This window comes from Mesoplodon bidens (assembly GCF_964165515.1).
Source record: "Mesoplodon bidens genome assembly, chromosome: 11".
In the NCBI taxonomy this organism is placed as follows: domain Eukaryota; kingdom Metazoa; phylum Chordata; class Mammalia; order Artiodactyla; family Ziphiidae; genus Mesoplodon; species Mesoplodon bidens.
Window position 1 is genome coordinate 47,759,936 of NC_138167.1, and position 16,018 is coordinate 47,775,953.

Below are 16,018 nucleotides of genomic sequence, written 5' to 3' on the forward strand. Positions count from 1 at the left end.
CTCCTAAACGTGGGATAGTCTCACACCGTGAATTGTCCCACCTTCATTGAGAAATACTAGGCTGCTCCTGTAACTTAACTTTTAGTTTGTCCACCCGTAAAATGGGGCTAATAATCTATCTCATAGATTTTTTGTAAAAACGCTTTTCCATAAACGGTATTTATAGTTGTTACTGTAGTTGCTAGTTATAATTACGTGCTATTGCTATCTAAGGAAGGCCTTAAATTTCTCCGTTGTAAGCCACAGGCCATGATGTCATTAACTACAGTTTCTAGGAAAACCAGCATATTCCAGGAGGACTGCGTCCGCAGAGAGAAAAACCTTTTGAGAAAGGCCGGCCCACGAAAAACTCTTCCTCTCGCAGACTCAAATGTTTGGCGAACCACATTGCCCAGCGGCCCTCGCGGCCAGGGGCCGACGCTCTCACCGTGCATTCTGGGATTGGTAGTTTTCAGGCCCTCGCTGTCGACCTGCGCTGCCCGGTACCAGGAACTCGCCTTCCCAGCTTGCCGCGCGGCCGGGGGAGCAGCCCGGCGACCAGGAAACGGGAAAGATGGCGACTGCTCGGCGACGTTGAGGCCGCGTTGGGCGGTTCGGACTCAAGAGTGGTGAGTCTCGGGCGATGGAAGCGTTTTCCAGGAGCTTGCAGAGAAGGCGAGAGTGAGGGCACAGCGGTGGCTCCTGTCTCTGGGATAAGACGGGAAGAACGCCTCAGGGAAGGGGCACGAGCTTGGAAAGCTCTGGCGGGCAGGAGCGAAAGGGCGCGGGCCCCAGCGGGAGTGTTGGCTCCTGGGGGCATAGAGCAGGTCCCTGGACGATGTTCCAGGTCAGACCTTTTCCCACGCGCACAGCACCTGTGATACCCTCAGTTCGACTTTATTCCTTCATGTTTCGAGTAGCCCTTGCTCCAGCCAAACTGAAACTCTGGCTTTTCTCCCAGAACCAGTCATGCTTTCCCGCCTCTGCTCCTCCTGTATTATTTCTTTTTCCGGGAATGACTTCTTCCTGGCACCTTCCGTTATTCATCTTCAAATTCTACCTATATTTCAGTGCTCAAGAGCTACCTCCTCTACAGTCTTTCCAAATTCCCTTTTACAAGTGAAAGTAAACTTCTTCTTTGAACTCCTGCAATAATTCATCTGAGCCTGCATCTTGCTATGTGTCTCATAACCCTCTGTTGTTTTGTAAGCTTCCTGTGGACAGGATCTTCCTGATTTCCTTTTGTAACTCACACAGCGCCTAGCATGGTGCCTTGCATATAATGGATGCTTGATAAGTACATAGTTCATTGAATGAAAAAAAGACTCTGCCCCTGCCCTACAAGAACTGAGGAACTCAAAGATGCGGAGGTTTGTGATAAGCGGAACCTATAATAAAAGTTTCCTACGTTTACTTTCTTCTTATTTGCACTTCTCATTCTCTTCTAAGCTCACTCCACTCAGCCTTCTACCCCCTCCATGCCACTGAAACAGTTCGTGTCAAAGGTCACCAAGCCATCTCTGCTTTTACAAATGCAAGGGTCACTCCTTTATCTTCTAGTCTTTCACCACTTGACACAGGTAACCCCTCCCTCCCTGAAACACATTTTTGACTTCTGTGATGCCGTACTTTACTATTTTTTCTTCTTTCTCACTGGCTGTTGTTTCTTTCCAGTTTTTTCCTCTGGCTCCTCCTGTGCCTGACTTCTAAATGTTACAGTGTTCCAGAGGTCAATCCTGGGTCCTCTTCTAATTTCTTCTTTAACTAGAATGCCTACTTAGGTAATACCATTTAGCGTCCCATGGCTTTAAAAGCAATCTATATATTGATAACTCAAGTTACTGTCTCCAGACTCTCTCCTGAGTTGCAGAATTACATTTTCAACTGCCTTTCTGGAATCTCCACTTGGTTTTCTTATTGACATCTTACACTCAATATGGTCAAAATGAAACTTTTGATTTCTTCTAAGTCTTTTCCTTCCCCAGTCTCCTCTGGTCGCTAATGGCACCGTGAACCATTTAACCAGTTGGTCAGACCGTAAATTTAGGAGTTATGTTTGTCTCTCCTCTTTGTTTCCTCCCTTCGTCAGTAAGTCCTATCAGCTCTGCCTTCAGAATGTACCCGGAAGCCCTCTACTTCTTTTCACCTCCATTGCCACTTTCCTAGAACAAGCCACTGTCATCTCTTGTGTAGACTACTATAATAGCATTCTCAGTGGTTCTGTGTCCACTGTTGCCTCCCTACCATATATTTTCTTGCAAGTCACCAAAGTAATTCTTTGAAAATGTAAAATAAGACCACATCACTTCCTGTTTAACACCTTTCTAAGGTTCCCACTGCAGTTAGATTAAAACCCAAGTTCCTTTACCCTGGCCTGAAACACATTTCCATGATCTAACCCCTGCCTACCTCCCTGAACTCATCTCAAATCAGTCTTCCGCCTTGGTCACTGCCACTGAGCCACATGAGTCTATTTGTTTTGGCCGTGCCGTGTAGCCTGCGGGATCTTAGTTCCCTGACCAGGGATCAAACCCCGCCCTAGCAGTGAAAGCGTTGAATCCTAACCACTGGACCGCCAAGAAATTCCTCACACGAGTCTGTTTTTTTTTTTTTTACTTATTTTTATTTTTGGCTGCGGTGGGTCTTTGTTGTGGCATGCAGGATCTTCGTTGCGGCGCGTGGGCTTCTCTCTAGTTGTGGCACACGGGCTTAGTTGCCCCGCAGCATGTGGGATCTTAGTTCCCCGATCAGGGATCGAACCCTCGTCCCCTGCATTGCAGGGTGGATTCTTTACCACTGGACCACCAGGGAAGTCCCACACGAGTCTTTTCTTTTTTTTTTTTTTTTTCAGTACGTGGGCCTCTCACTGCTGTGGCCTCTCCCGTTGCGGAGAACAGGCTCCGGACGCGCAGGCTCAGCGGCCATGGCTCACGGGCCCAGCCGGTCCACGGCATGTGGGATCTTCCCGGACCGGGACACGAACCCGTGTCCACTGCATTGGTAGGCGGACTCTCAACCACTGAGTCACCAGGGAAGCCCATGAGTCTATTTTTAATTGGCAAACATGCTAAGCTAGTTCTTGCCCCAGTGCCTTACTGTCCCTTCTGCCCAATAAATTCTTTTCCCTGATTCTTGCAGACTCTATTTTCCATCATTCAAGTCTCAGCTTACATGTCATCTAAAAAATTCTTTCCAGAGCCTTCTATCTCTTGTTCATAATGCTCCCCATCACGTCACCCTGTTTTACTCTCTTCATTAGCACTCATTACTGTTTGAAATTCTCTTATCTTTCTGCCTAACTGTTGTCTGCTTCACTGGAGTTTAAGCATTATGAGATCAGAGACTTTGTTTTGTTTACTGCTGTATCTCTAGTACTTAGAATAGTTTCTGGCACCTACCAGGTACTCAGTGAATATTTGTCGAAAGAATGCTGATGTCCAGGATGATTTATAGAGAAGATGGCCTTTCCTCTGGATTGTTTGCTTTTTTTCTTTAATAGAAGAGGGCTATTTTATTTTATTTATTTATTTTTATTTTTGGCTGCGTTGGGTCTTCGTTGTGGTGTGCGGGCTTCTCGTTGCGGTGAAACATGGGCTAGAGCACGGGCTCTAGGCTTATGGGCTTCAGTAGCTGTGGCTTGTGGTCTCTAGAGCGCAGGCTCAGTAGTTGTGGCGCATGGGCTTAGTTGCCCTGCGGCATGTGGGATCTTCCCAGACCAGGGATTGAACCAGTATCCCTCGCATTGGCAGGTGGATTCTTAACCGCTGTGCCACCAGGGAAGTCCCTGGATTGTTTTCTTAGGGCTATAAGTGGACGAGACATAAGTATAATTTCCATGTGATATGCATGATGTACTGGCAATTTTGAGGTAAAATGGGTTGTCTCCGCCTTTTGAAAGTGCTACTTGTTCATTTTTTTCTCTTCTTTACATACTCTCCCTTCTTAAAAATATATGGCAGGAATTACATGGGAAAGGGGGATCGTAAGCTAAAGCTTAGGGAACTGTTATTTCGTTGGAACCATTTGGGGTTAAAGTAAGTTCTGAAAAGTATATCCTGAGGCTTAGGGATGGTGGTGGTGATGGTGGAATAGAGGCAGATTCAGACTTGCTGTCTGAATTTAGCACCTGGCTGAAGTAGATTTTGTAGTCTGAAGGACAGTTGACAGTGTGGCATGGTGTTCAATGTCCCCTCGGCAGTATGGGGACAGAACAAATTGCTGCTCAAACTTTTCATGGGACTGGATCACAATCAAGGTTGTGAAAATCTGAGTAGGGAACATGAGTCAGAAGGTCTGTGATCTCTAGTTTCTGGTACACTTCTTCCTCCCTCTTTCCCTCCTTCCCTCTCTCCATTCCTCCCTCCCTTATTTTAAATTCTAAAATAATTGTAGATTCACAGGAAGTTGTAAAACCAAAGTGTATGGAGTCCTATGTACCCTTCACAAAGTTTTTGCCATTGCATAACTAGAAATACATTTCTTTTAATCTGAGTAAAAGTGAGTTTCTCTATTTGAATTTAGATTTCCTTGAGGTGCTGATCATAATCCCAAATCTCTAAGTTAAACTCCTTTTTTCTCTTTTGAGCTTTCTTTATGAGCTCAAGAGAACTTATCTCCCTTAGATGTATATATGTTGACTGATCCTGGTGGGCTGGCAGACACAGTAGACTCCTAAGATAAGCAAAACAAGATGTTTCTAGAGATAGCTAGTATACTATTCATTAACTAACATTTCTTTTAATACTCTTGCAGTCTAATTATAAAAATAAGGTATATTCATTGTATACTTTTGGAAATGAATATATACAAAAAGGAATCCCAGAGAAATAACATAGCATTAATGAATAAGAATGGGCCTCTGGAGCCAGACTGCCTAAAACTCTGACACTTAACACCCATGTGTCCTTAGGCAAGTTACTTTATATATCTGAGCTTCAGCTTCTTCATCCATAAAGCATGCATACCAATATATCTACCTCAGAGGGTTGTTTTGAGATTAAGTAAATTATTTGTAAAAAGTTTAGAGCAGTACCTAGTACATAATAAATACTCCTCTTACCCATGACAGATGGCAGGAGAGCTGGCTGATAAGAAGGACCGTGAGGCATCACCTTCCAAGGAGGAAAGGAAACGATCTCGGACTCCTGACAGAGAACGGGATAGAGACCGAGACCGGAAGTCTTCCCCATCTAAAGACAGGAAACGGCATCGTTCAAGGGAAAGGCGTCGAGGAGGCAGCCGTTCTCGTTCCCGTTCCCGTTCGAAGTCTGCAGAAAGGTAAAGTAATTTTCTGTTTGTTACATGGAAAGGGAGTGTACATTTCAAACTCCTTTATTCTTGGTTCCTCTGATGCCTCCATATTAGGGCATTAGTCTTTCATACATTTCTCTTAGTTCTTAAAGGTTAAGAGGGAACTTGTAAGATGAAGGTCCGGATGATCGAGGAAGATAGTCCATCTGTTCACATGATCCATGGCCTATCATTGTCACTGATACTTAGCAGTACAGCTCTGAGCTCTAAGACCTTCTTAGAATTCCTTCATAACTTCTTGGGAAACACATTTTCCAATTTGTAAAATATTACATCGGGGAGAAAAGAGCATGGGAACCTTCTTAGGGCTGCAGTGAAGCAGGATACTCAGGAAGTGTCATGTACTTTCTTAAATGTGCTGTCTTCAGAGAACGCCGGCACAAAGAACGGGAGCGAGATAAGGAGCGTGATCGGAATAAGAAGGACCGAGACCGGGATAAGGATGGGCACAGACGGGACCGCAAGCGATCCAGGTACCTGATGGGGTGGGAGTAGTGGGCTTTAGGGCAACGCTCTGGTCGCTTCCTCTCTGCACCTCAGCTGGCTCAGCTTCGGGGGAAAGTAAATTTTCCATAGTGAATCCTATTGGCAGTTATTGTAGAACTGTCTTTTTTAGAAGGCACACACCTTCTTTAGAAAATATAACCAGTTAGTGAAGTCACCACTTCTTGAGGGTCAGCTTGTTCTTAGAATTTAGAAATTAGTTTGAAAAGGTTACCAGCCAACAAAACAGCTCCATTGGACCATTCAGTTTTCTAACCAGAATGTACAACATATATTTGTTGGGATAGCTTAATACACCAGTATCTTGATCTCTTTGTTCTGGAAACTTACTTTTTAAAATTTATTTTATTTTTTTCTTATTCATATTTTGGTGCGTTGGGTCTTCGTTGCTGTGCGCAGGCTTTCTCTAGTTGCGGCGAGCGGGGGCTACTCTTTGTTATGGTGCGCCGGCTTCTCATTGTGGTGGCGTCTCTTGTTGCAGAGCACGGGCTCTAGGTGTGTGGGCTTCAGTAGTTGTGACACGTGGGCTCAGTAGCTGTGGCTCGCGGGCTCTAGAGCGCAGGCTCAGTAGTTGTGGCACATGAGCTTAGTTGTTCCGCGGCATGTGAGATCTTCCCGGACCAGGGCTCGAACCCGTGTCCCCTGCATTGGCAGGCGGATTTTTAACCACTGCACCACCAGGGAAGCCCTGGAAACTTTCTGTACAAAGTTTTTATTAGGCCCTGAATCTGTAGATTAGAATTCAGGGCAAAGAAGAGAATTCTTGCAACAAACGCAGTGGGGTTGAGATCTCTTGCATATTAAGCTTATAGCAGGTGTGGGGAAAAGATTGCTGGGGCTTGTAGGAAGCAGAGATGAGGAAAGGACATATATAGCAGTATCTGGGAAGGGTGTATGTGGGTGGCCGTGTCGGCTAAATTTATTGTGTATTCTAAAGTAATGCAGGATTTTTTTTTTCTACTGACATGCATATGCTGTTTGGAGGAAATATTTTTTTAATCAAAATATAGTTGATTTACAATATTGTGTTAGTTTCAGGTGTATAGTAAAGTGATCCAGTTTCGTGTATATATATGTGTGTGTATATATATATATATGCACACAGACACACACACTGCTTCTTTTCCATTATAGGTTATTACAAGATATTGAATGTAGTTCCCTGTGCTATACAGTAAATTCTTTTTTTTAAGAAATTTTTTAATTGTACGTTTTTTATTTTTTAAAAAGTTTTATTTATTTATTTTTGGCTGCGTTGGGTCTTCGTTGCTGTGCGTGGGCTTTCTCTAATTGCGGCGAGCGGGGTCTACTCTTTGTTGTGGTACGCAGGCTTCTCATTGCCGTGGCTTCTCTTGTTGCGGAGCACGGGCGCTAGGCACACGGGCTTCAGTAATTGTGGCATGCAGGCTCAGTAGTTGTGGCTCGCAGGTTCTAGAGCACAGGCTCAATAGTTGTGGCTCGTGGGCTCTAGAGCACAGGCTCAGTAGTTGTAGTGCATGGGCTTAGTTGCTCCACGGCATGTGACATCCTCCTGGATCAGAGCTCGAACCCATGTCCCCTGCATTGGCAAGCAGATTCTTAACCACTGTGCCACCAGTAAATTCTTGTTGTTTATTTTATATATAGTCATGTGTATTTGTTAATCCCATACTCCTAATTTAACCTTCCCCGCCCCCCTTCCCCTTTGGTAACCATAAGTTTGTTTTCTGTGTCTGTGAGTTTGTTTCTGTTTTGTAAATAATTCATTTGTATTATTTTTTAGATTCCACGTATAAGTGATACCATATATTTGTCTTTCTCTGTCTGGCTTCACTCAGTGTGATAATCTCTAGGTCCATCCATGTTGCTGCAAATGGTAATATTTCCTTCTTTTTTATGGCTGAGTAATATTTGGAGGAAATATTTTTGATATCAGTAGTGAAGATCCACTTCCCAGAAGAGAATAGTCTCAGAAAAGGAGATTCAGGTAGAATGGGGCCAAGACAGGGCCATCGTTAGGTTTCAGAGCAGGCAGAGTGACCAGGCCTGCAAAAGGAGCTTCAGGACATGTTGGATGACCCTGGGCCAGTCTTGCTAAGTCGTGGGAAAACTTCCATCCTCTTTTGGCGAGCTCAGTCTGAGCCTCATCCAGGGGCTAGGCTAAGAGTGATATGGACTTTTCCTGTTCCTTTGCCTTTAAGTTTATCTCCTGGCCGAGGAAAAGATTTTAAATCTCGGAAAGACAGAGACTCTAGGAAGGATGAAGAGGATGAACATGGTGATAAGAAGCCTAAGGTAAAAAGAGGAAGGATTTTTTTCCTCATCTTCCTCTTCAGTTCAAGCCCAACTTTGTTCTTCACAGGGAGAGAGCCTCTATGGACTGAAGTCCTGTGTTTTATCTTCAGGCCCAGCCATTATCCCTGGAGGAACTTCTGGCCAAGAAAAAGGCTGAGGAAGAAGCTGAGGCTAAGGTAAGAGCTTGAAGGTCTGTATTAGTTGGCTAGGGCTGCCATGACAGAACACAAGGACTGAGTGACTTAAACAACAGAAATTTATTTTCTCACAGTTCTGGAGGCTAGAAGTCTGAGATCAGATGGGGTTGTTTCTTCTGAGGCTTCTCTCCTTGGCTTGTAGATGGATGTCTTTTCCATATTCACATGCTCTTCCCTCTGTGTCTGTATGCTCCTGGTATCTCTGTGTGTCCAAATTTTCTCTTTTTATAAGGACACAGTCAGATTGGTTTAGGGCCCAGCCTTGGAGCCTCAGGTTACCTTAATCCCCGCTTTAAAGGCTCTGTCTCCAAATACAGTCACATTCGGAGGTACTGGAGAGTAGGGCTTCAACATGTGAATTTTGAGGGAGACACAGTTTAGCCCGTAACAGGGTCCTGGGCCTATTTATGTTTTCCTTAACATGTTTAATGCCTGAGCAAATATTTTTGGGCCCCTGCCATCTTGTCATCAGTGATGTGATTATACCCTGTTCCCAGATCCTTTGTTTACAGTTGTAATCTGTTCTGTAGCCCAAGTTCCTCTCCAAAGCAGAACGAGAGGCTGAAGCCCTAAAGCGACGGCAGCAGGAGGTGGAGGAGCGGCAGAGGATGCTTGAGGAAGAGAGGAAGAAAAGGAAACAGTTCCAAGACTTGGGCAGGAAAATGTTGGGTTCGTTTTCTTACCCTGTAGCCCCTAGACAGGGTAGGGAAGGGTGGGATGGGATTGTGGTGTAACTCAGGAGAGCTAGAAACCTGTTTGCTCTGAGTTTGGAAGAAGGAAGGATGGGGCAAATTTCTGAGAAAAATATCTTTCTGTTAGGTCTCCATTTCCCTCGTATCATAAATCTTCCCTCCTTTTTTTTACTCTTTTGGTGTCTGTTGTCTGGATCTCCTCCATGCCCTCTTTTTTCTTCCACTGAGTTCTTCTGCACCTTTGCTTTCTTTGGTCTACAGAAGACCCTCAGGAACGGGAACGTCGGGAACGCAGGGAGAGGATGGAGCGGGAGACCAACGGAAATGAGGATGAGGAAGGGCGGCAGAAGATCCGGGAGGAGAAGGATAAGAGCAAGGAACTGCATGCCATTAAGGTGCAGGCCTCAGCTCTGTCTTGGTGGCCCCACGCTCCTCACACACTAAGGAGGTTTGGTTGTTTGGCCATTCTGATCTCTGTATATGAGATTTGGGCCTCCCGTTTGATGGGCTTTGTGTTCTGTGCCCGGGCAGGAGCGTTACCTGGGTGGCATCAAGAAGCGGCGCCGGACGAGGCATCTCAATGACCGCAAGTTTGTCTTTGAGTGGGATGCATCTGAGGACACTTCCATCGACTACAACCCCCTGTGAGTGTCTTCAGGCCTCAGTGCTAGGTCTTATAAACTAGGCAGTTGCTAGAGAGAACCAGTGACTACAGAGATAGAAGTAAGATAGGCTGGGATGAGGAGATGGGTAAAATAGTAGTTAGCCAGCCCTCTGGGCGATGAAGGACCCTGGCTGGAAGGGGACCTGGTACATGTTGGTAGTCTGCACCTCCATCCTTGTGCTTAGCAGCTCCTTCTCTTTTCCTCTTCCTCTGTCTCAATCCCAGGTACAAAGAACGGCACCAGGTGCAGTTGCTGGGGCGAGGCTTCATTGCGGGCATTGACCTAAAGCAGCAGAAACGAGAGCAGTCACGTTTCTATGGAGACCTAATGGAGAAGAGGCGGACGCTGGAAGAAAAGGAGCAGGAGGAGTGAGTGGGCAGGGCTGCGGGTGGTTGGGCAGAGCCGAGTCTACAGGAAGGAGATGGAGGATACGAGCCCCTTCGTTCCCCATGTCCTGCTCCAGGGCAAGACTCCGCAAACTTCGTAAGAAGGAAGCCAAGCAACGCTGGGATGATCGGCATTGGTCCCAGAAGAAGTTGGATGAGATGACAGACAGGGACTGGCGGATCTTCCGTGAGGACTACAGCATCACCACCAAAGGTGGCAAGATCCCCAATCCCATCCGATCCTGGAAGGACTCTTCTCTGCCTCCACACATCTTGGAGGTCATCGATAAGTGTGGCTACAAGGTATGAAGGAGCAGATTGGCCCAGAAGGCCTTACGTGTTCCCAGGTTCTAGGGGGTACGGATTTAATCTGAGAACAGAGAACTTTGTTCCTAGACTGTTCGGTGCCTTCTCTGCCAGTGGGCACCAAGGTGACGTCTCTCAGTTTCTGGTGGAAGTATTGTTTGTTGACTGTGTTTCTTCTCGGGTCCGATTCCTGTGCCCTGTGCTTGGTGTCCTCCCATTGTGCTAGCATATGTGCCCACTCTGTCAGCAGCAGCCCAGGTAGTATAATTTTGCCTGTACACATTACTGTCTCTGGGTCACTCCAGGAGCCGACACCTATCCAGCGTCAGGCAATTCCCATTGGGCTACAGAATCGTGACATCATTGGAGTGGCTGAGACTGGCAGCGGCAAGACAGCAGCCTTCCTCATCCCGTTGCTGGTCTGGATTACCACTCTCCCCAAAATTGACAGGTGACATCAGCTGACACCAGGTGGAGTGGGTTTGACTGAGCAGGAGAGGTGAAAATGGCAAATGAGCATTTGGTTTCCTTTTTAAGTCTATAATCAGAAGCCTTTAGTCTGGGTCAGATATTAGGGAGTAATTGGATCATGATATCAAAGAAGTATATGATTTTATTGCTGGCAAGGACCACTCCCTGGAGAGCTTGGCTATCCCAGAGTCTGATTTTTTTTTTTTTTTTTTTTTTTTTGTGGTACGCGGGCCTCTCACTGTTGTGGCCTCTCCTGTTGCGGAGCACAGGCTCCGGACACGCAGGCTCAGCGGCCGTGGCTCACGGGCCCAGCCGCTCCGCGGCATGTGGGATCTTCCCGGACCGGGGCACGAACCCGTGTCCCCTGCATCGGCAGGCAGACTCTCAACTACTGCACCACCAGTGAAGCCCCCGGAGTCTGATTTTTAAGAGCGATTGTTACATTCTTTTCCCACCACCCTCCTCATTCCCTTTAGTTGCCCTTAAGAGTGACTTTGTCTTGCTCCTGTTTGTGGTTGGATGAGAACCAAAGCTCATGAAACTGTGGAATGCCCCATTTACTACAGGATCGAAGAGTCAGACCAGGGCCCTTACGCCATCATCCTGGCCCCCACTCGTGAGCTGGCTCAGCAGATTGAGGAAGAGACCATCAAGTTTGGGAAGCCGCTAGGCATCCGCACTGTGGCTGTCATTGGCGGCATCTCCAGAGAAGACCAGGGCTTCAGGCTGCGCATGGGTTGTGAGGTTTGTTCACCTAGCCAGCAGCCAGCCCGCCATTTGGGAGGGCTCTCTGGGGACTCTGTTTCTAGTTTCTGCCATAGATGTACAGTAAATGAAGAAAGGGGCTGGTTTGTATATATGTGCTGTTATTTATGGAGGACTTATGCACCAGGGATTGTACTCTGTATATACAATCATTAATTCTCACAGCCACCTTAAAGAGAATAGATAACGGTATTTCCATTTTACAGGTGAAGCTGAGAATCAGGTTAATAACTTGCCCAGAGTCACAGCTGGTGATGGGCAGAGCTGAGATTCATATGTGAAGGCTGTGCTCTTAATCGCTCTGAAAGACCATGTCATTGATTTTGTGTTGCCGCCTTCTTAGTAGGGTAGGGGAGACCTTTTTACAAGAAGTCTGCGGTAGGAATCAAGTCTTCTGCAGGCTTCTTAGTGTAATCCCTTTATCCAACCCCCTCCATAGTATCGCTTAGTCTCTCTTCCGTCTAAGAAAGTTCTGTTGATGTTGCTTCTTTTGTCTAAACCCTGGACCTTACTCAGAGACCCCATTCATTCCTGAAGAAAATCCAAGGTAGCAACAAGTGATTTCATGCCACTTCTCAGGAACTTTCACTACCAAACATAACTGGAGGTTGGGGTCAAAGTTCCTTAGCATTGGGGATCTGTTGCCCAAGTGGGTGGATAGTTCACAGAAGAGAGAAGAAAGGGGTAGCTGCTGGGGCCACACATGATTCCACTGTACCCCCCAGATAGTGATTGCTACTCCAGGACGTCTGATTGATGTGCTGGAGAACCGCTACCTGGTGCTGAGCCGCTGTACCTATGTGGTTCTGGATGAGGCAGACAGGATGATTGATATGGGCTTTGAGCCAGACGTCCAGAAGATCCTGGAGCACATGCCTGTCACCAACCAGAAGCCGGACACGGATGAGGCCGAGGACCCTGAGAAGATGTTGGCCAACTTCGAGTCAGGAAAACATAAGTACCGCCAAGTAAGGCTGCTTCCCTAGGCTGGGAAAAGTTGGGCAAGTTGCCAAACCTGCTCCAGGGCCCTTCTTGCCCTAGGCAAGTGCATGTTTCCAGAATGGTGAGGCATGGCTCACCATGTACAGTCCTCTCACAGTCCTAGCAGTGTAGCCTCTTAGCCCTGGAAAAATGATTCCAAAGAGTCATGCTACTGCCCGCCACAGGTGCTGGCAAATGCTATCAGCCCTTCCTGTTATCATAAGATGTAAAGTACTCTGCTGAACAGGCACTGAGGAGAGAAGTGGGAAGGCAAAGGACAGTTCTCTCTCTGTCCGGCACTACTTCTGTCAAAACTCACACCATGGCTCATGTTCTCTTCCGCAGCTTGGGCTGCGCTGCCTGTGCTGATGGTGGGATGTGTGATGTGTCTGCCTGGGCCCAGGGCTGAACCTCTTGTTTTCATAGACAGTCATGTTCACGGCCACCATGCCCCCAGCGGTGGAGCGTCTGGCCCGGAGCTATCTTCGGCGACCTGCTGTGGTGTACATTGGCTCTGCCGGCAAGCCCCACGAACGTGTGGAACAGAAGGTCTTCCTCATGTCAGAGTCTGAAAAGAGGTATGGGGGCAGCTGAGCCAGGGGAAGCAGAATGGAGAAGAGGCTTTTTTTAGTGCGAGTGGTGGCTGGAGGGCGACTGTTCTGCCATGTTGAAGAGCTGGGCATTGGAGATCCTGGAATTGGTGTTTGTAGATCAGCGTTGGGCATTTCACTTGGAGTGGAGGGTAGTATGCAGCTCATTTTTCTCTTCCTCTTCTCTCCAGGAAAAAGCTGCTGGCAATCTTGGAGCAAGGCTTTGATCCCCCCATCATCATTTTTGTCAACCAGAAGAAGGGCTGTGATGTTTTGGCCAAATCCCTGGAGAAGATGGGGGTGTGTCTGGGAGGGGAGAGCAATGCCTGGTCTCTTTGGTGCTGCTTTCTGAAACTAGACGGGCCCCCTAGGCTTCTGCTTTCAGTGCTTACCTATTCTTGAACCTCTCCAGTATTTAACAAGCCAGGGTCAGAGGGAAAACGGTGGTTGATGGGGATAAAGAGGACTTGGTCAATTGCTAGGACTCCCTGTCCATTCCAGCAGTGCCAGCCACAGCTGCCTTGTGTCTTCCTCCAAGTGTGCTGGGGCCAGGGAGAGGTTATGAGACACATCCTGGCAGGATCTGAGGATGTGGAGTAGAGTGGGTCGAAGTGTTCCGTGTTTATTTATATTTGGGAGGGAGGATGCTGTAGTCAGGAGGGAGATGTTAGTGATCAGTGTCCTTTACTCCTGATACTGGTGTTGGAGGGGAAGGGTGTGTCCTCTCCACTCAGGCTTAAACTTCCTTAAATTTCTTGGTCCCTGCTTTCCACCCTCATCTCTTACCCTCATTCTCTCTTTCACTACTTCTCATCTGTCTGGCTCCACATCTCATCCCTGATTGCTTTACCTTTGACCTTGCCCTGTGTGTCTCCCCCGCCGCCCCATCTCTCCTATCCCTTTCTTCAGCTCATCTGTTCTCTCCTTACTTCAGTTGCCCTTGTTCTCTTCTGCCTCCTTCCCCTTTCCATCTCCCCTGCTGCTCTCTGCAACCCTCCCTCCTCCCGGTCCACCCACTCCTTACTTCTGTCTTTCCACGATCCCATTGCTCTTTCTTCACCTCACCATTCTTCCAACAGTACAATGCTTGTACGCTGCATGGTGGAAAAGGCCAGGAGCAGCGAGAGTTTGCACTATCCAACCTCAAGGCTGGGGCCAAGGATATTTTGGTGGCTACAGATGTGGCGGGTCGTGGTATCGACATCCAAGATGTGTCTATGGTTGTCAACTATGATATGGCCAAAAACATTGAAGGTAAGTGCAGGGGAAAGCAGCTTCAATCCAGGTAAAGGGAGATTCCTTGCCCATTTCTCCTCGAATAGCTCCACCGAGGAGGCTATTGCTGCCAACTCTCACAGCTCTGAGCCTAGGGTTGCTTGTCCCAGTGAGAAGAGCTCCTGCCCTGTATCTCTCTTGGGTGTGTTGTCCCAGCTCCTGGGATTGCACTCTTGTCTTCTGGGTATGGAGAAGAATGGAGCTGGGCCACTCCGTCTTAATGTGGTAGGATGACCACCATCAGCAGTGCTAGTGGGGAGAGCACCGTGGGCGCTGCAGATCAGGCAGCACGAGCTGTGTTTACTGCCCTCAGAAGCGTGGTGGGGAGGATGAAACCTTTAGAAGTGGAGGCTTCAGACACTGCTCACCAGGGCATCTGGCCTGGTGCCCTGAGTGACATTCCTCCCTCTCCCCAGATTATATCCACCGCATTGGCCGCACGGGACGAGCAGGCAAGAGTGGTGTGGCCATCACCTTCCTCACCAAAGAGGACTCTGCTGTGTTCTATGAGCTGAAGCAAGCCATCCTGGAGAGCCCGGTGTCCTCCTGCCCCCCAGAGCTAGCCAACCACCCCGATGCCCAGCACAAGCCAGGCACCATCCTCACCAAGAAGCGCCGGGAAGAGACCATCTTTGCCTGACACAGCGCTCTCCCTGCGGTTCAAGGCTGTGCCCTGGAGCCTGTTCTTCAGGACCCTCACATCTCTTCCCAGGTCTGCACTCTTATGGGGGCTTAGGAAACAATCAGACTCCCTGGCCCAGACCCTCAGGTCTGAAGGCCTGAGTGTGGGGCTGTAAGAGGAGAGGAAGCTAGGAGGCAAGGAGAACAAATTACCCTAGGTTTTGGCCCAGCCCTGCCCCTCCGGCGGGCTTTGGGGTTGCATTGGGCCATCAGCTCTTGCCAGGTATGGGGGCAGCCAATTGGCACTGCCCTCCTAGACTGAACAAAACCTGGCTGCCGGGCTGGGACTTCTTCGGCACAGACGTGACTGCGTAAGCTGCAGCACCATCATTGCCCTAGATGACCCAGGGGGTCTGGCACTGAGGAGTGTGGATCTTGGACTCTTATTGTCATTTTGACAGCTGTTTGCCCTTTCGGATTATAAAACAAGTGGAGAGCCTTGTTTAGAGTTGTGCACGGCCCCTGTGCCAAGGGGTACTGTGCACTCTAGGCATCCCTCACCCAGGGAATTTTTTAGCAGGTGTGGGGATGGGGAGCTGGCTGAGTCCTTCTTGAAGTCAGAGTGAACTTTCTGTTTTCTATTCTCTGAGAAGAGTTTGTATGTTCTGAGAATAAATACACGAATATTAAGGCTGTGTCTTAGTTCTAGCTAAACTCATCTCCCAGGTCCTCCCCGGTACCACAGAAAACCAGGAGGACAGCATTGGGCACAGTGGATTCACTTGGGAGATGAAAGAAAATCAACATCCAAAGAGGAGCCTAGGGTCTGAGCTGATACTTTAAGTCTGTAGGAGGCACCTGGGGGGAGATGGAAAAGGCATTGACAGCAGGACTGTGATGCATCTTCCCTCCCCGCTCTGGCCTGGACACCCTCCAGGGAGCTTTGCACAAGGGTGAGAAAGGAAAGCAGTTGTGAAACTTTGGCAGGTGAAGCACAGTCAG

The 16,018-nt window shown here is 47.9% G+C and overlaps 1 protein-coding gene across 1 annotated transcript; it reads left to right on the forward strand.

Annotated features, from left to right (window-relative positions):
- The first annotated feature begins 499 nt into the window (after positions 1-499).
- On the forward strand, positions 500-15,704 carry DDX23 (DEAD-box helicase 23). The gene is made up of 17 exons (XM_081249699.1): positions 500-608; positions 5,048-5,256; positions 5,658-5,762; positions 7,974-8,067; positions 8,178-8,243; positions 8,795-8,933; positions 9,218-9,351; positions 9,488-9,600; positions 9,846-9,989; positions 10,085-10,310; positions 10,619-10,764; positions 11,351-11,528; positions 12,275-12,517; positions 12,957-13,108; positions 13,312-13,420; positions 14,200-14,374; positions 14,812-15,704. Exons 2-17 carry the CDS (start codon positions 5,048-5,050, stop codon positions 15,033-15,035), a joined length of 2,457 nt encoding a protein of 818 aa, XP_081105825.1. The 5' UTR covers positions 500-608; the 3' UTR covers positions 15,036-15,704.
- Positions 15,705-16,018: the final 314 nt, after the last annotated feature.

Excerpts from the sequence above, each read along its gene's own strand:
- DDX23 (XM_081249699.1), top strand. The coding sequence starts at position 5,048 with ATGGCAGGAGAGCTGGCTGATAAGAAGGACCGTGAGGCATCACCTTCC. Across the intron at positions 12,518-12,956 it reads GAAAACATAAGTACCGCCAA|ACAGTCATGTTCACGGCCAC; the intron begins GTAAGGCTGCTT and ends TTGTTTTCATAG. Across the intron at positions 14,375-14,811 it reads TATGGCCAAAAACATTGAAG|ATTATATCCACCGCATTGGC; the intron begins GTAAGTGCAGGG and ends CCCTCTCCCCAG.